Source organism: Perca fluviatilis, chromosome 1 (assembly GCF_010015445.1).
Source record: "Perca fluviatilis chromosome 1, GENO_Pfluv_1.0, whole genome shotgun sequence".
Classification (NCBI taxonomy): Eukaryota; Metazoa; Chordata; class Actinopteri; order Perciformes; family Percidae; genus Perca; species Perca fluviatilis.
Window position 1 is genome coordinate 11,667,115 of NC_053112.1, and position 18,978 is coordinate 11,686,092.

The 18,978-nt window shown below is 41.0% G+C and overlaps 1 protein-coding gene across 2 annotated transcripts; it reads right to left on the reverse strand.

The window, feature by feature from the left end:
* Nucleotides 1–412: 412 nt before the first annotated feature.
* Nucleotides 413–18,585, reverse strand: gtpbp1l (GTP binding protein 1, like). Of its 2 annotated transcripts, XM_039794132.1 has the most exons (15): nucleotides 18,459–18,585; nucleotides 17,952–18,142; nucleotides 17,386–17,497; nucleotides 14,710–14,890; nucleotides 14,347–14,530; nucleotides 13,507–13,671; nucleotides 12,597–12,720; nucleotides 11,841–11,955; nucleotides 10,911–11,055; nucleotides 8,912–9,094; nucleotides 8,426–8,561; nucleotides 8,003–8,181; nucleotides 6,749–6,895; nucleotides 4,814–4,864; nucleotides 413–3,031 (listed from the first exon to the last, which is right to left on the reverse strand). In XM_039794132.1, the coding sequence occupies exons 2-15, from the start codon at nucleotides 18,138–18,140 to the stop codon at nucleotides 2,918–2,920; spliced, it is 2,025 nt and encodes a 674-aa protein (XP_039650066.1). In that variant the 5' UTR covers nucleotides 18,141–18,142; nucleotides 18,459–18,585; the 3' UTR covers nucleotides 413–2,917. The 2 variants fall into 2 exon arrangements, with proteins under 2 accessions (XP_039650066.1, XP_039650075.1); XM_039794141.1 differs by lacking the exon at nucleotides 4,814–4,864.
* Nucleotides 18,586–18,978: the final 393 nt, after the last annotated feature.

Below are 18,978 nucleotides of genomic sequence, written 5' to 3' on the forward strand. Positions count from 1 at the left end.
TTGCATGGCAATGAAAAAGCAGATCTTCCAGCCAGCAACTCATTTCTTTTGCATAAACAAATGTTAATAATAATGTCTTTGAACCGCACATTTCCTGTTGATCACGTCAATTCAGATTTAGTCTGAATTTAATGTTGTAAACATCCAGCAATACCACAAATGGGGGTCAAACGGCACCTACAAGCTAATGTGGAACGCTAGTTGGGTAATGATGGCTTGTAAACATCCAAAGCAATTATGTTATCTGGAAAACAGAGCTACATTTCACTAACAGCCTCATTTCAGCTCAATGTGGTCCGACTTGATTCGCAATCATCTTTCATACAGCGTTACATGAATGCCTTAAACATAAATGGTGTTATGCATGTCAGTTTTTTTACAAAACAAACTGGCACCACTTCATTTAAATGGCTTTTTTTTTTTTTTTTTAATCCTTGGTTCTTCTTCACAACATTGTATTTTTTGTACATACAATAGACACGTGTCCCTTCAAAATGAAATTGGTAAGGTCTAAGATTCTGGCAGTTCAGTTTGGTTGTGATCTTTATAAAATGGGTAATTCAGTGGCCCAAAAGACTCTCAGAGCAGACTGACCAGCATGAAATCATAGTATGTACTGTATATGAACATTGGGGCATTGGAAGAAGAAAAAAAAAAAATAAAATACCTCAAACTGTGACACCCGATAAGACTATTTCGTTAATTTAAAACTGGGAAGAGGACCATTCGAACAACTTGATAAAACCAGCGGGATACAGACAAAAATGTTGTAGCGGTCCGTTGATGACTTGGAACTAGGGACACTATCGGCTGCTGTGTTTAGACCAGTCACAAAAAAATATCACACTGTTTCTGTCCCATGGTTAATTTGGCTGGTAAGACTACTGTAGAGTAAAAACCGAATCATAAAATATGTTCATTTTCTCAGATCACATGAAAACATTGACTTCCTGTCTGACACACATTTGTGGATTTGACCCTTGAAACTTGAAATTATTTGTTTTGCGGCCACATTCTGATTCATACGAGTACAAAGAAGTGATGTGCAGACACTCAAAGTCACAGTAACATGTTTAGTACATTTTTAATATGTTCTTACTTGGCTTCCTTTATATATTTTTTTTTATTTTTTATTTTTTTTTACATTTAAGGTGTGACACACCGCTGCAGAATGAATAATTGTTGTGCTTGGGAGAATCAACTTCTGGATTTTTGGGTATCAGACTGCATCAAAATGGAAGGTATATCCCAGCAAACTGAGTAGATGACTTCACAATGACTTGCGCCAACTTAACACATGACAAAGCCACTATGACGGTTGACATTACTTTTGGGGGGGGGAGCCAAGGGCATGTCGGGCTTCTCTCTTAGCATGAACTGCAACATTGGTTCAAACAGCGGCTCAACAATGATAAAATGACCTTTCTATGGTAAGATCAAATGTATGCTAGGGAAGATCAAATGGACAAGAGACTTTTTGCTCTTTATCGACAAGATGTGACATAACGCTATGACAGCCGATGGCTTGTGAACAGTGTAGTATCCAGTGGTCCAGGATAGGACAATAACTTTTCTGTCGCATGGCAACAAAATTTCACCAAACCGTTTACCACTGTTACGCAAGGAAAGCAAATCTTCAGACGGTTGAGTTCCAGAGGACAATTTTAGCTACCAACCCAACAGAACAGCGGGGTGAACCGACATAAAACTACACACTCTAACCCTTGTGCTGTCCTTCCGGGTCAAAATTGAAATTAATTATTATTTTTTTTACATCTTTGATGTTTTTGTCACTTATTTTGCTCTTTTTTTTTAACGTTTTTGTTTAACGTTTTTGTAGCATTGTTCGACGTTTTTGGCACTTTTTCCCCTTTTATAACCACTATTATTGGAATTGGTCACTAAACCTTTTATAGCCTATACAATTATATCTAACTTTTGAGTTCAGAAAGTATGAATTATTTGACTAATATTTAAGATCAGAGGATGTTGATGGATAATCACAGACTGTCAAAGTTTAGTCAGAATAATGCTATAAAATTTAATAAAACACCCAAAAGTAGTGAACTGATCCTTAGCGTTTCATGGAACCATCCGTTTGGTTGAAAGAAATCAAAATTTCTGCTACAGAAACGTTAAAAACAGGTCAAATTTGACCCAAAGACAACATGAAGGTTAACGAGCATCCAGCTCATGTGATTTTGTTTTCTGCCCCGTAGCAAAGTGTTTGCTTTATGTCACAGACATGAATACACCTAAGGTTGGCATCAATTCCATTTCAGTTCAGTCAATTCCCAATGTGAATTCAAATTGCCAATGGGGCGGAGCTTTGTATAAGAAAAAAATAAATGCAGTTTTTCCAACTACTCAACACAGTCTACTTCCTAGTGTGACTGACGTGGCAGTACGTAGACGCCAACCCTGGTGCCGTCCGGAAAAAAAAGGTGCGTTCTTGAAAAGTTAGGTGGAGGTGAACACGAGATGATGACGAAAAAGGAAAAGAACATATGTAAAGTGTCAAAAAGAAGAGTGTGGAGAACGTTCAGGCAGGGAAAGTGACTGACGCCTCTGCTGGCTGAGGAAAACAGTTAATGCCATAAGCGAAAAGTTCTGATGAACTACAAACAAGTTGGAACACCCCCCAGAACGTCTGCAGTAAAATAGAAAGGGTTATATAATGAAATCTAACTGCAATGAACTCAAACTAAATAAAAACTCATTATCATCTTCACCAGCCCATCAACTAATTACACCAATAAAGCTTTTAAATGGACTTGATGTGGAAAATAATTCACTCTTTCATGATGAAAATTGTCATTTCGTACTAAAGAAACATGTGCATTCAGTACGCAACCAACCGGAGAGCCATGCAGCCACTTTCCCTCCCTGCACAAAGAGATGAGATGGGATGGGTTTATTAGGCTGTGCCGGCCGCTCCTGCGGGCACGGCTGTGGAGATTGTTTCAGCGCTCAGGCCTTTCCCTCGATGTCTCTGACCGCCTCTCCTGCGTCCTCCGCTTCCCGACTTGAGCTGCAGACAGACAGGAACGCCACAGTGAGCCAGCTGTTGCATGAAATGCGGGTCAGAAATTAACTGAGAAAAAGCCGTTAAAGAACAGTTCAGATGTTAAAGTGCTCATATTGTGCTCATTTTCAGGTTCATAATTTTATTTAGAAGTTATATATTATTATTTATTATTATTATTATTATTATTATTATTATTATTATTATATCAGAATAGGTTTACCTTACATTATTTACATTTCAAAACACACCATATATTTGTTGTACTGCACATTGCAACAGCTGCTCTTTTCACCCTGTGTGTTGAGCTCTCCGTTTTAGCTACAGAGTGAGGCATCACACTTCTGTTCCATCTTTGTTGGGAGTCGCACATGTGCAGTAGCTAGGTAAGGACTACTAGCCAGTCAGAAGCAGAGTATGAGGGCGTGCCACGCTAGCAGCTAGGCGAGCATTATAACATGTGTTACAAAGTGACGCACGCCGTCACGGAAGTAAAGGCTGGACTACAATAGAGCTGTTTGGAGCAGTTTGTGAACAGTGTTTTCTGTTGGAGAAGGTAAGTCCCTTTGGGGTGGACTTTGGGCTTTTTCACTTTGTAAACCTATAACGTGAACAAAAACAGAAATATAACACAATAAAGTAAATAATATGAGCACTATGAGATAAACAGGAATGCATTTCTCACTCGTGCTTTGAACTTGAAAAGGTTAAGAGGGTAAAGACGTGGTTAAAGTTTGTCCTGGGGGAAGGAATAAAATGAAAACAGGTAAGTCACAGCGGTTCGTGGATTTCCCCACTAGGCATGGGCCGGTATAAGATTCAGACTTTTTCAAACCGCGGTATACATTGAAACCGGTAACCGGCCCATGCCTATTCCCCACAACATTTTAAGTGGAGGTGGTAAATTCATTAAATATACAGCTTTTTTTTTCTGTAGATGTAGCTCCTCTGCTTATTGTTATATTCGATAAATGCGTAATCATTTCATCTGACATTAGCAGGTGGGGGTCTTAATATCAGTTGGGTGGCCCCCCTCTCAAAAAAAAAAAAAAAAAAAAACTTTATATTTTTTTTTTTTTTTTTAATAAATTAAAAAAATTTATTATTTATTAAATTTATTTTTATTTTTATTAATAAAAAATAACAACAAAAAAAAAAAAAAAAATAAAAAAAAAAAAAAAAAAATTCTTTTTTTATAATTTTTTTAATAAACAAAAAAAAAAAAAAGGGAGGCATAACACAGTACAAGCTCTTGGTTTTTCCAGCATTGCATGACCTTTTCCCCTGCTACATTTCTCAGCTCCTTGTTCCTCACTCCACCACTAGACGCCCACTCAGATCCTCGAACCTCGGTCTTTCATCCATTCCCTCGCTCCAACTACAAGACCAAAGGTGATCGTGCATGTGCCATTTTAGCTCCAACCCTCTGGAATCTTCTCCCTCTGTCTGTCAGGTCTGCTGAATCTCTGGATTGTTTGAAGCATCTTTTAAAACCCCACCTTTATACTTTACTTTGCGTAATGGGCTGCACCCCTTTTATGCTGCATTTTTAAATTGAATGTGTGTGTGTGTGTGTGTGTGTGTGTGTGTGAAGCACTTTGTAACTGCGCGTTTTCAAAAGTGCCATATAAATAAAGTGTTACTGACTTACTTACTCTGTGAAACTATGATCTGCGCTGAATTATGCATGCTTAGAAAACACTAGTTTGGAAAGTTTAGAAAGTGAAGAAACCAACAACAAAACAACATCCAAGCTTCAGAAGACAAGGACGGCAGAAAGGTCTTTACCTTGTTCTCTTTGTTGCCATCTTTACACAACGCCTCCTCCTCTGCCACTGTCTGACGCAGCATGCCAAGACAGGGAGAGAGGGAAAGCAAAGGGGGGTGGCAGCAGAAAAAGTAAAGTGTTAAAGTTCACGGAAAGAGCACGTAGGGCAGAAAAGGCAGAGAGGAGGGGCGAGGATCAAAGGCGGTGTGTAAATGAAAGAGTATGATGAAGGGGACAGGTGGAACCGTTCGGGGAGATGAAAGCAAGATATGATGGGCAGGTAAGAAGGCCAATGAAAGGTGAGAGCAGTAAGAGAGGGGACAGGGAAAGAGAAAATCAACTCGCAAATGTAAAGACTCAAAAGCAGCAAGAAAAGGAAACCAGTAGCATTTCATGCCGATTTTGAATATTTTAAAATATTAAAATAAAATTCAAATTGGAGCAGCATTACAAAACAGTTTTGAATTATTATTTATTTTTAAGAGGTTATTAAAGGGTAACCTTGTTGTTGTATTTTTTTCCTATGTTTTTGTGTCGAAGTGACTGATGGGAACAACAATCTTTGACATTGGTCCAGTATTAAAGTGATGGTTCGGAGTAATTCACCCTAGGGTCCTTTGCACCATGACCTTGAGCCAAACACCCACCCAGAAGCTTATTTCACCTGGGTCTAACATTGGGAGAGTTAGCTAGAGTAGCGTTATCAGCTGAATAGCTTAGCGCAGGGGCTAATGGACCCACGTTTGTATCTTGTACGTTACCCCACTAATAATGGCCGAAATGATACCAACGTCTACAAGTAGTACAAATAGGTTATGCACTCATAAAACGATGGATTGGAAAGTTTTGTAAGTACCCAGAAGTTTATGAACACTTGCCTGCTCTCCTCAGCTCTCTGTTGCTGTTGCTGCTACCTGCAGTTAGGCGAGTGCTTAGGGCCCGTCTACAAATTACTACACCGAAAGAGTTACAACAAAAATATTTATTAATTCAATGATTAAATAAGGTAATGTCTCCAAACTTACCTCAATTATTACTTGTATCCTGCTAGTTATACTACAGCACTTACTTTAAAAAAAAAAGTTAAATTAATAAATATTTTTGTTGCATCTCTTTGGGGTGTTGTAATTTGTAGACTGCCCTAAGCACTCGTCTTACGTGCAGCAACAACAGCAGAGAGCGAAGCCAGCAGGCAAGTGTTATTTACATAAACTTCTGGTATGTACCTACAAACTTTCCAATCCATGCGTTTTGGGGTGCATAACCTATTTGTACTAATTGTACACGTTTGGTATCATTTCGGCATTATAGGGGAATTTACGAGATACAAACGTGGGTCCGATACCCCCTCACGCTAATATTCAGCTGATAACTGCTACTCTACGTTAACTCTCCCAATGTTAGACCCAGGTGAAAAAAGCTTCTGGGTGGGTGTTTGGCTCGAGGTCATGGTGCAAAGCACCCTAGGGTGAATTACTCCGAACCATCACTTTAAACGGCAGTGGCGAAACAAGCTACACAATGTAAGTTAATAGGGCTATTGAGCACCTTCAGTTTACGTCCACAAAAGTGCTTGGGAAATCAGGAGAAGAAATATAGCTTCATCAAATCAATCTTTTTCATGGGAACTCGGAGCAAACTAAATATTTTAGTAATCAATGATACTACCCTGAATCAAGGGTAATTGTTATGATGTTGACGATTGGATTGGAAAAAGCAACAAACAAAAGATTGACTAGTTCTGTATTGAGAATGGATCTTTTTAGGTGCAAGGATCCTTAAAAAAACAGCAATGCATAAGGCCAACTCTGCCCATGGATGTAACATGTTTACATCACATACTTTAATCGCAAAAATGGATGCAAAAAAACGTGTTATAACCAAGGGAATGTCCCACCTGTTTACCTTAAAACATTACACATTATAAAAGGTTGACTGAGCGTGGGTTGACTCACTGGTAGCTGTGCTGTGTTAGGACTGGGCGGTCGTGCTGTTGATCCAGCCTCTTCATTGGCTGCCGTGCCCTCTTTAAAAGTCTTCTTACTGGCCTGCATCTTGGCCTGCTGGGCCTTCGCTGCCTGGGTGTTCACTGCTTGGAGAAGCTGAAATCACAAGAACAGCCGGCGTCAATTGACCTGAATTAATCAGGGATTGTTCATTTAGACGACTCACTAAAGCTGCATTCAGACCAAAAGAAGCGATCAGGTGATTTGCCGCAGGGTGGCGCGGCGGTGGGAGCGTCACTGAAATGGTCCACTTGTGTGGCGTCCTGTTATGTTATTTAACCCCTCCAAAGTAGCACAAGTAGACTTTATATTTCCCAATTATTGTTTTCCGTCACATTTACAGATCTCGACATTTCCGACTGCACTTGGCAGCTTTATTTCACGGGGAAAGAGAGAAAGAAAAGAGACGAGCGAGACATTCAGCTATTACACACGCTCCCGGGCAGTTCAGTGCTTGTGTTTTGTTTTTTATCATAGTATTTTAAAACGTGCATGTGGCAGCGATAAAGGCAGTGATGTTTCACGTTTACTGTACAGGATTGTCACACCGCCTCAAACCATAGCTCAAAACACACCGACAACCCTGATCGCCAGTTACATGATTGGCCACCGCAGCGTGACGTGGGGTTGCGTTTCTCCATAAGTTGAGTCGGTCTCAACTTTTCACCGCAGGCTTTTTTGCGTGTCCCCCCCTGCAGCAAACCTAGCCCAGAAATCCAGACCCGAATCCAAAAGATTAAGGGGTCTGGCTATGAGTAATGAAAATGGCCCAACTCGAGGGGCGGCACCAAGCATGCATTTGAAAATATCACTGCACGCAATTGGATAACACTGCGACCAATGTTTACTGACTGATTCCGGACTTCGACGTCGCAGCGCAGTCGTCATCTGTTTAGCTCGCCTCTGGCCCGCCTATATCAGATACACCGATGTGATTGGTGCAGCTCGGCTCCAAAGCCATAGTTAATGAGCATCATTACTCATTGCCAGAGTGACTCGCTGAGCAAATTCAAATTGTGCTCGCGTGAAAACTCTGGATTTCCAGCGTACGGCAAACCCGCGCCGCAGCCTAAACGCACAACCCCCGTTGAAAATGAATGGAAAGACCTGCGTTTTTGCCGCACCGTCGGACGTCCGACGCAGCTTGTCTGAACGCAGCCTTGTAATGCCGACATACCCACATCTACACTGACGCTTCAGTACCTTGGTGATGGTGCCCACAGCTTTGGTGCGTCCTTCCCTGAACACCAGTTTGTGGTCACAGTGCAGGTACTCGGGAGTCTTAATGAAGCGGAAGTGGACTGTGGCCTTGTCCCCTGTCCGCAGACAGTCTTTGTTCATGGTCAGGATGGTGGCGGTCTGCCTGATGCTGCCACAGTGGACTGGTGGGTGAGAGAGAGAGAGAGAGAGAGAGAGAGAGAGAGAGAGAGAGAGAGAGAGAGAGAGAGAGACTCAGTCTTGGAAGGAATGTTTCAGGGTGACCATATGGTGTTTGGATAAAGTGAGACCTCATAAAATCCAAGTGCAACTGCATCCAAAAACAGATCGGGCAAACCAAAGACCTACAGAAGTTCCGTGAACCGGTGCACGGCAGTGTGAAAGGGATTGAAGTGTGTTGACACTAACCCATGGCCTGGTATCTTGGGGATATCGTGGTGGGGTGATGCAGCACCAAAATCTCCGCCTCAAACTCCCAGGTGGCCTGTGGCATCAACTTTGGGGAAACCATCACCATGCCTTTCCTTATATATGAACGTTTGATCTGAGACATAAAAAAACAACACACACACAAAAAAAAACCAAATACAGCAGAAATAGATGTGAAAAATTAATTGGGGAAGTGATGAAGCCAAACTAGAATTAGAGACAAACAACCTAAACCCACAAGTTGCAGGATTTGCATGCATTATAAAACTTACTATAAAGCTGGGAAAATAATTCATATGCATATCATATCCAAAGGTTTTAGAACAGTTATCCTTTTCAGGAGAATTTAACAACCTAACTTTACATCCGGTTGTTTTTGCAATAAGGTTTAAAAAAAAAAAAAAAAAAAAAACATTCCGATGTTCTATGATAGCAGTTATTCCGGCACATTGTTCTCCCACAAACCTTTTTGAGTGCAAACGATGCCGTCTGTCCACCGCGAACCTCTTTGACAGGCATCCTCTTGCGGTGGATGGATTTGACTGCTATGGGGATGAAGGTGCCCAGCGGGTCTGGGCCTAAGAGCAGTGTGTCGTTGAGGCGTATCATTCCACGTAACGTAGTTCCTGAAACTACGGTGCCCACCCCCTGCCAAGAGACAATCAACAATCACATACATCTGTAGAGACAGTCTTAGTCATAGTCCAGCAGCGGCGGCGCTAGCTTAGCTTAGCATCCTCAATGGAATCCTTTGTTGCCGGTTAGCATGTCGTGATTAAAAGTTAGCCAACAACAAAAAAACAACCTAATTACTTAATGCAGCCTGCGTATTCACGAGTACAAATAGCAATGCAGATTAAGACTAGACAATTTCCTAGGCAGATATTGACTTGGGACTATGTTGGGTGGAAGCACAGCCGAAGCACTGCTACATGGGCGCAGAGATCACGCAGCACCTGAAACCCCCCCAACTTCCGTCAACATACCGGCGTGAATATTAGCTGGCTATTTTTCCTACAGTAGACAGTGGATGGCGAAGAACATGGCGGATTTTGTGAGAGATGAAGAGGATGACTTCTCAGACAGTCAAGAGTTTTCAGAAGAGGAGCTGCGTGCTTTGGAAATAGACCAACAGGAGGAGGAGGTTGCGATCGCTCAACAGCCCGAGGATGTGAGGATGAGAGCCGACACCAACTGGAGGTGTGAGTGATGGGGAATATGCCAACCTATGCCGAATGAAATAGAGTGTCTGTGCTGTGGTGAGTGGGACAAGGTACTGCCGTTGATGACCAGGCTCAACGTGTCAGATCAAGATGAGCGTGCCCGCAGTACGTTGTGTCACAGCTACCGACGATCAATCCTGCAGTCCTCGACTTTTTTATCCGGTGCGATAAAGGCAAAAACGCCCAATAAACAGCTGTCCACAGAGTAAGTGATTACTGTAAACATGACGCATGGTTATTTTACGGGATAGATCAACCCATATTAGACCTGTACTCACAGAGTTGCTGTGTGATATCTCTGCGCCAAGTAGTAGTGCTTCAGCTGTAGGCTACTTCCACCCAATATAGTCCCAAGTCAATATCAATATCTGCCTAGGAAATCATCTAGTCTTAATCTGCATTGCTATTTGTCCTCGCGAATAGAACCATAAGAAGTAATCAGGTTGTTTTATTGTTGGCTCACTTTTACTCACAACATGCTAACCAGCAAAGGATTCCATTGACTACACTTAGCTAAGCTAGCTGCGGCGCTGCCAGACTAAGACAATGCATTCACTGAGACAAAAATGTGTTTGCCCACCTATATAAATATAGAGGAGACAGTGAATAACCCTATTTGAACATGGCGTATTCCTTTAAAAGTGTAAATGTAAACACTTAAAACTTATGATACTTCACACCTTATCAAGAATTTTCACACAGCATGCACAATATGTTTTTTAATATCCAGAAAGTAGTACTCTACGTAGTCTATTTTCACCACTATGTCAAAGGTTTTTTTCTCCAACTGTTGCTTAAGCGAAAGCTGTTAAGCCGTTAATACTGTCAAATGAAAGCGGGATTTGCTTGTTGTTATATTCGGCTCGGTTGTTAAAAGCAGTGACCGCTTCGCTGTGCAAATCAATCTACTGCCTCTTATTGCAAATCACATTAACATACAGGTTTTTAACAATGAGTGGCACTCAAAAAGCATTTCTTACATGACAACGCTGCTGAGAGACACATTGGCTTTTGCATTAGTAGTAACCTGCAACAGCAGAGACTCTCAGACTGCTGCTGTCTCCCCTCAGGGCTTGACTTTAACATTTGGAGCACTGCCAAGCATTTTGTTTGGTCTAGCTGCTCCACGTTGGTAACCCCTTTCATGTTTTGAAAAGAAAAGTGAGGATCCAAAAAAAAAAAACAAGAGTGTCTGAGCGATTCTGGGGAGTATATAGCTGAGTGTGTGTTTTATTTTGTACCGGTACAGAGTATGTGTCGTCTATTTGGAACTCGGCTGGCTCGTCGTTGTTGAAGTTGGTCCGAGAAGAGAGGAGGTTGAGGAACATCTTCAGCAGATCCATGTTCTCCCCCGTCACATTTGAGATTTGAAAAATTGGACACATCCTGCAGAGAGGGAGGGCGTAAGAAGAGGAAAGTGTGACTGTTGATGATAATGACTTGGAAGAGCTGGTTTGCTCCTCACAAATGGAATGAGCTGCAAAAACAAACGTTGAAACCAGAATCTCTCATTTCAGATTTCACTGGATGATTTTAAAAGACTATACTCTCAATTCCACTTGTAATTGCTTTTCTTAATGTGAAACTAATGTTACTGGTGTGCATGCGAGTGAGAATCTTCTGTGTCAGTCCAAACTATGTTTATTCTAGTACACAGGTATCAATCCTATCCTAATGAGACTACCTGTTTGTTTTTTTGTTAAATTATTTTCTGGGCTTTTCTGCCTTTAATTTGACAGGACAGGTAGGTGAGAAAGGAGAGAGAGAGAGAAAAGACATGCAGGAAATCGTCACAGGTCGGATTCCAACCCTGGACCTCTGCGCCGAGGCATAAACCTCTCAGTATATGTGTGCCTGCTCTAACACTGATCCAACCCGGTCACAAGACCCACCTTTTCATTTCAGTTTTTGTATTTTCTATGAGCAAAGTCAATAATTAAGAGAATGGCACAAACCAGGATCACAAAAATCTGCTATGGCTGTTCCTTGGTACAAAAGAATTATGTGGTTGTAAGCTTAAACCATCTTGTTTTTGACTACCTGTTTAAATAAAGAATTACACAAAGCATTTCTTTGTTGCTTTCTGTCACATCATCTTCCTGCCTTTCTTTTTGCTTGTCTGTCAGTCAGTTTTTTTCATTTATCTCCCGTCATCCCTCTGCCCTCCTCACCTCTCAGAGCTGAAGTTGGAGGCTGTGACGATGACATCATCCTTGTTCTGGACCAGCACGGGGATTTTCCTGCAGCCTTGGGACTTTAATAACCTCTGCAATAATTTTAGCGTCTCTGCAGATACACACACATAGACAAAACCGCATAAAAGCTGTCACAACGTCTGGGAACTGAACGGACAGCAAAAAAATATTGAGCAGTAAAATGCTTCACAAGCAGATGGAGTACATACTCAAACTGCCATAAAGAGTAAGCCTTCATTAGAGATAACCATTTTATTTCTAACTTATTTTACATATTTAATCTAATTTTAATTAAAAAAGACTCCCTGTTTTCTTACCTGCTCCCATTTGCTTTGTTAATGTACTGTTAATGTGTTGAGCTTCATACACACTACCTTAACATCATTAAAGCAGAGCCAAGTAGTTTTTAGAATGAATGAGTGTCTATACACAGTTTTTTAACAACAGAATGATTAGTAAAATAGCGTGGCTGTGTTGTTGTATTGATGTAATTACTGCTGTGGGAACATAAATTGTGTTGCACTTACCATGCAAGAAATGAATCCCACTAATACTAACTGACTTTTTACCGCAGTCTCAACACTTTGGAACTTCAACAGTAACGTATCTTACTTTGACAGAAGCATTGCAGAGATGTGATGCGAGTTATTAAAAAGATATACAGCTTCTTTTGGGATCTAACACGAATAGGTCTAGGAGTTCAATATGCATTACATTGGTACGTCTCTTTACCTTGCAGGATGTTGGCCGGACACATGTCTATCTTAGTAACCACTACAAACACTGGCACATTTAGGGCCAGAGCCAGACCCAGATGCTCTTTGGTCATGCCAACGATGCCAGCGTTACTGCCGACCTGAGACAGGAGAGACGGGGAACAGGGAAACGGAAGAGGATTTTCGGTTACACTTTACTTGAAGGTTATCTACATAAGAGTGACATGACACTGTCATGAACGTGTCGTAAACATTATAAACCAGTCAAACGTTTATGACATAACGCTTCTTTTAGTAAGTGTCATTCGGTTTTGGTTAGGGTTAGAGATAGGGTTCATGTGTCAAGGGTTCAAGGTATCTACATAAGAGTGACATGACACGGTCATGAACACATGACCGGTCATGTCACTCTTATGTAGATACCTTCAAGTAAAGTGTTACCGGATTTTCTTGAAAAATCGGTTTTAGGTTGCCCAGGACAGTGTTTCTCAAATGGGGGTATGTGTACCCCTAGGGGGTAGTGGAGGGGGTCTGTGAGATGTTTGCAAAATGCTAATTTAATAATTCCTGAAACAATTATACTATAATAATGAATGAATTTAGTGATGGATTCGAAACATTAGAATGTGTCACTGCCAGCGCTGTATTGTACCTCCTTATATAGACTTTTTTTTTCTATCAAAATGTTTTGCGCTGGTCAGAGGGTCCTTCGCTTAAAAAAAAAATAAAAAATTCAAAGAGGGGTACAATATTGAAAAAAAGTTTGAGAACCACTGGCCTAGGACATTTGAGAAACTGAAAATTAACAAATGACCAAGGATTCAACAACAAGGCGCACACACGCACATATACGCACACATACGCGCGCACACACATATACACACACACACGCACACACACACACACACACCTCTACCCTCTCTCACCATGAGCATGCAGAAATCCGGCAGGTGTCCCGTCATGCCGAACACAGTGGTCTTGAGGTACTTCTCATGGCCAGCCAGGTCAATAAAGGTGATCACTTTTGAGGATTTCTCACAGATCTTGGTCCAGTCTAGGCTGCCACCGTGGCTGTCTGGCTTGTTCACCACCTAAAAGGAGCAGACACAGAGAATAGAAGATGATCTACTCAGTGTGTCAAAGAAATTAAAGAGTAGAATAAAACCCCCAAAAGAGAGAAAAAAAAATCTCTGATCCAGAGTGCCTAACACAACTTTTTAAAAGTTACATTTCTTTACACTGTACTGGTATCTAATCTGAATGGAAAATCTATATTAACATGTTTGCTGCTGTTGGATTTCAAGTTTCAGGATATTTCCGCAAGACAAATGCTATCTGACAATTGGCCGTTAGCCTGGATTGGCAGCGTAAAGAAAGTCCCTCTTTCCCCTTAACAAACCATCAACATGTCTGTACTGTGCATTGTGAGAGGCTTTACTTACATCTATGTGTTGGTCTCATGCAACCAAACAATTGTGCAGTCTAATGATGCATCTTTTGTTTGCAATGGTATCACATCTCACAATTGTATCACACTTTGAGGAATCAATAAAGCTAGCTTATTAAGTAGTAATAACAATAAGTAAGATTTTACAGTCAAAACATGGCCTCTCTCCAAGCACTTTTTTTTTTTTTTTTTTTATTTAAATATATGGTATTTAATCCAAACGGAGACTTAGGATAGGGGCTATCACTTTCTTCATTTTGCACTTGCCATGGCCATCCATTGCTCACACAGTAAGTCCTGAGCATTGGCAGAAGCTCACCTGTCCCTCCTGGTCAAAACCCAGGATATCATTGCCCACACTGCTGGTCCTGCCACTCTCCATTTCATGTTTGTGTCTAAAGAGCTTCTGGCGAGCAAAGCCTCTGCCATTGTCCAGCTCACCATGGGTCAAAACCCCCAGCAGAGTGCTCTTCCCCGCGTCCACATTCCCTACCACCGCCACTCTGGAGACAAGATAAAAAAAAGGAGAATATGAAGAGTGAGAACTACAAGTATCCGTACAGAGAACTATACGTTGTTATATTAGTCTGTGCACATCCTCTCTCTGCCTGCAAATTATTGAACTAAGCACGTACTTTGTTTATTGTCCGTCTAATGACTCTCTTAATTTTTTTTTTTTCACCTGACTTCCAGGAAATCCTGCTCGCCCACACGCCGGCGGATGAGGTAGTCCTGAATCTTTCCGCCAGTGTCTGTCCGCTCCCTCAGCAAGATCAGGTCAGCCTCTATCTGTTCGCACAGCGACCGCACCGTGGCGACCGACGCTTCCATGTCTTTGTCATCCAGACCGTAGTCACCCCCATCTTAGCAGAGAGGAGAAAGCGGATGGGGTAGATAAAGGAGGAGGGTGAAAGAGGGACCAAGGGAGGAAGAAAAGAGAGTCACGCTGAGAGAATGATCTGCTGTTTAATGTAAGCTTGTATCAAGAGTGCCTTGGAGAAAGAATGTTTGGCAAATGTCAAGGCTAATGTTAGGCCTCACCGTGGTAATGTTTGTAAAGTGGCTTCCTATATGACAGGGTGGTGGCCAGGAGGACAAACACCAAGTTGGATGCATACTTTGTAGCACAGAGAGTAAATAAACAGGTGGTTTATAGGACAGGTGAGAGTGGGTGTGGTGTACAGATGAGAAAACCTCATAAACTGGGACAACACCACCTGCCAAAATGACTCGATCATAACCAGTTAGCTTCGGTCGCAATCCAAGAAGAGCAGATTGTCATAAGTTACTACATAAGGATATATCTTTTTTTAAGCAAATGTAATCTAAACACCACAAACACCCTGGACACAAAACCTAAGTTATTCCAGATGGAGAAACAGCAACAAACCAGTCAGGTCAGTGGGCCAGACAGCTAGGCAGTCAGACAGACATTGACTGCTGAACTATTGACAGCCCGTTTGCTGACTAGGGGAAAAAAATGTCACCCTTTCATACATGCGCTTTGACCCACAGACTGGCCGCGTGGGTCACACCTGATGCTGTTACAGGCAAACAAATAACCCTGGTTGCCAACAAAAGCCCTCGTGGTTGTATGTGGGGCTGAAGGGTTCCAGAATGAAAACTATGAGGCAAACATTTTTTTTTTAGGTTGTTTTTCTTTTTTTAATTTTTTGTATTATTATTTTATTGTTCTATTGTGCCACTACTATATGTTATTGCTTATTTTAGATTGTGTTCAGCACTTTGGTCAACCATGTTGTTTTTAAAGTGCTTTATAAATAAAGGTGGAAATGGGGTTAGTTCACTGGGAGGACTCACCGGCACACAGCTGAGAGAAGTCATAGCTCACAATAGTGGCTTAGCTTTTTCCTAAATACACTAAAAAAACTACTTTCCCCAACTACTTATACAGGTGCAAAACAATATCTTACATTGCCTGAAATTTGTCAACGTGTAAATACAATGTGGGTTTGTTTCAGCAGCAAGCTATATTATCCATATTTCCTAGGGTCAGCTGTGAATGGATAATGCTAGTAAACCTGCCTTGGTTTTCATTTGATTTTGAAGTTTGATTCTAACATAACAATCTAGCTGGTAAACTGTTCTAAGTATTTGTTTTTTAAAGAACAGAACATTCAGTTATTTGACTTGTCAATAGCGCTCTGTAGCCTAGTGCAAAAGGTCACGTGAGTTGAATGCCTGTCAATTTGTTGTCGAAAAAATAAATAATCTATGGACATTTGAATTTATAAAATACAGAAAAAGAATGTAGGTCAACTGTCAGCTCGTATTTTATATCTCTGAGTGCATATTTGTCCTGTCTTTGTTGTCAATGATAACAGAGATTTCATTCAGCTATTATTGTATTATATTAAATGTTTTCATAAATACAGTACAGGCCAAAAGTTTGGACACACTTTCTCATTCAATGCGTTTCCTTTTTATTTTCATGACTATTTACATTGTAGATTCTCACTGAAGGCATCAAAACTATGAATGAAAACATATGGAATTATGTACTTAAAAATGTACAAAAAAGTGTGAAATAACTGAAAACATGTCTTATATTTTAGATTCTTCAAAGTAGCCACCCTTTGCTTTTTTATTAATAAGGGAAACAATTCCACTAATTAACCCTGACAAAGCACACCTGTGAAGTGAAAACCATTTCAGGTGACTACCTCATGAAGCTCATTGAGAGAACACCAAGGGTTTGCAGAGTTATCAAAAAAAGCAAAGGGTGGCTACTTTGAGGAATCTAAAATATAAGACATGTTTTCAGTTATTTCACACTTTTTTGTTAAGTACATAATTCCATATGTGTTCATTCATAGTTTTGATGCCTTCAGTGAGAATCTACAATGTAAATAGTCATGAAAATAAAGAAACACATTGAATGAGAAGGTGTGTCCAAACTTTTGGCCTGTACTGTACATCTCATTCTCTTGGTTGATGGGACATCATTGTCACCATTTTCAGTAATGACATTAACAAGGTTTCCTATTTTACAATATTTTTAGACATGCAATCCGATTATGGTAACCATAGAAGCACCGACAGCTGCTGTATATGTACATGAAAGCAAACAGGCCAGTACAGCATCAGTAAAGGTCGTATGGTCTTATCAGGGCTAAGAGCAGAGGAGGAGGTTGTTCTAGGATAACACACTTTACTTTAACTTCTGAATCTACCAACGGAGGCTTTTATTTTTAACCCACTCGTAACACATGCAGGGTTTTCCCTGCCATCATAAGGCTTAGGCGCAGCATCCAAGTCAATTTGGGCACCCCCCTGGTGTTTGGTGGACCCTAGTGTATGCTCTCAATCCTTAAGGTGCTCAAAAAGTTCTCCTTACCTGAGCCCATCCCAACCACAAATATTGTCTCTCCGCAGCCCTCATCTATCTGCTCCCTCAGATGTCGTAGTAATGAATCATACTGTTGCCCTGTTGGACTCACTAGGACCAGCTGGAAAAGTGAGAGAAAGAGGTGGAGAGGTCAAATAAGAGCAATCTATTAGCAGTCTATTTTGTAAGTGTCTTGAAGTCACAACTTCTAACAAGTGAGCTATATTTTGTTTTAAGGCGATGTGCTCTGCAAATCAGTCAACAGAGTTTTGTTTTGTAAATTCAGTCTGCTCCTTTTATCAATAAACAAATACATGAAAATGTTGCATGTACAGTAGACATGGCCCATGTCTGGGTAACCTGCCAGCTGGGTTACATACGTAATGCAACATACGTGTCACTTTCTGGTGTTTTGCACAGCCAGCACAAAATGCGCTGTGTGCAGCTTGCATGCAACACGGATTTCGTATTGTCACATTGGCACAGCATTCGTTTACCGAATCAAAACAAAAAGCTGATTGTCTGGAACGTCTTAAAACGTAACGTTACTATGTGCAATTTACAGTGAGGCCTACCTTGCTGCTCAAGTCTAAATGATCCGCGGACTCGCCGTTTGGACACTCGCCGTCTTCAAAGCCCTCTACGCTGCATGGATCGTCGGCACATCCTTGGTCCGGTGCAAACATGCAAGCGGGCACTATGGATTCTACTGCTGGTATTGCACCCGGGCATGTCGCTTGTTCTGTCGCCGTTAACGACGCCATGTCTGGAAAGAGCAACAATGCAAATGCCGCAAAAAATAAATAAACAAACTTGTGTTCTTTGCTTGGCTCCACTAGCTAGCTAGCTAGCCTTTAGTCATTAGCAACGACAGAAAGTTAGCTAGCTAGGTTGATTATCACAGCCAGATAGCTAACGTTAATGCTAACCAAACTCGAACTTGCTGTTATAATATTTAACACTACAATAAAAAAATTAAATGGTAGCCGTTAAAAGTCAACTAAATTCAAAAAATCAGACATCTAAAGGGTTACCAAAACCGAATCATGTTAAATGAAATCCCTTATAAAATGAAGACGTACCAGAAGTTGCTAACTAGCTAGCTGGCAAGCTAAGTTAGTTGTTTATCCGAGTTAGCTTCGGCTTCTGGGCAATGAATGTATGACACGCCCATCATAGAATGGGGACAGGGGATTGGCTACAGTACTAAAAGTCACGCCCAATGTGATGAAGTACAGCATAAGCGTGCTGCTCCGTGAAACCGTGAAATCCTGACCTACTTTCAGTCCTAAGCACACACACGCACTTAGTATGACATAACAATAATACATATTTAAATAATAATATGAATATGAGAATTTCCTGAATAAATGTAGGTATGGCCAAAAAATAAAAGCAAACAAATTAAATTCATTCATTAATTTGTTCTCTGCCAAGCAAAAGTTGAAGGCCAATCTGTAGCCTAATTAAATGAATAAAACGTAGCATATCATGAATAGTGGAAATGCGTATAGTAGCCTACCTTAGTTTTTTAGTGCCAGTCTTTATGCATTATACAGCAAGTGAAATAGCCTAGCTACATGTATGCTGATGTGTCAAGGT

Excerpts from the sequence above, each read along its gene's own strand:
- gtpbp1l (XM_039794132.1), bottom strand. The coding sequence starts at position 18,140 with ATGGCGTCGTTAACGGCGACAGAACAAGCGACATGCCCGGGTGCAATA. Across the intron at positions 11,956-12,596 it reads TCCGGCCAACATCCTGCAAG|AGACGCTAAAATTATTGCAG; the intron begins GTAAAGAGACGT and ends GTGTATCTGCAG. Across the intron at positions 6,896-8,002 it reads CTGTGGGCACCATCACCAAG|CTTCTCCAAGCAGTGAACAC; the intron begins GTACTGAAGCGT and ends TTGTGATTTCAG.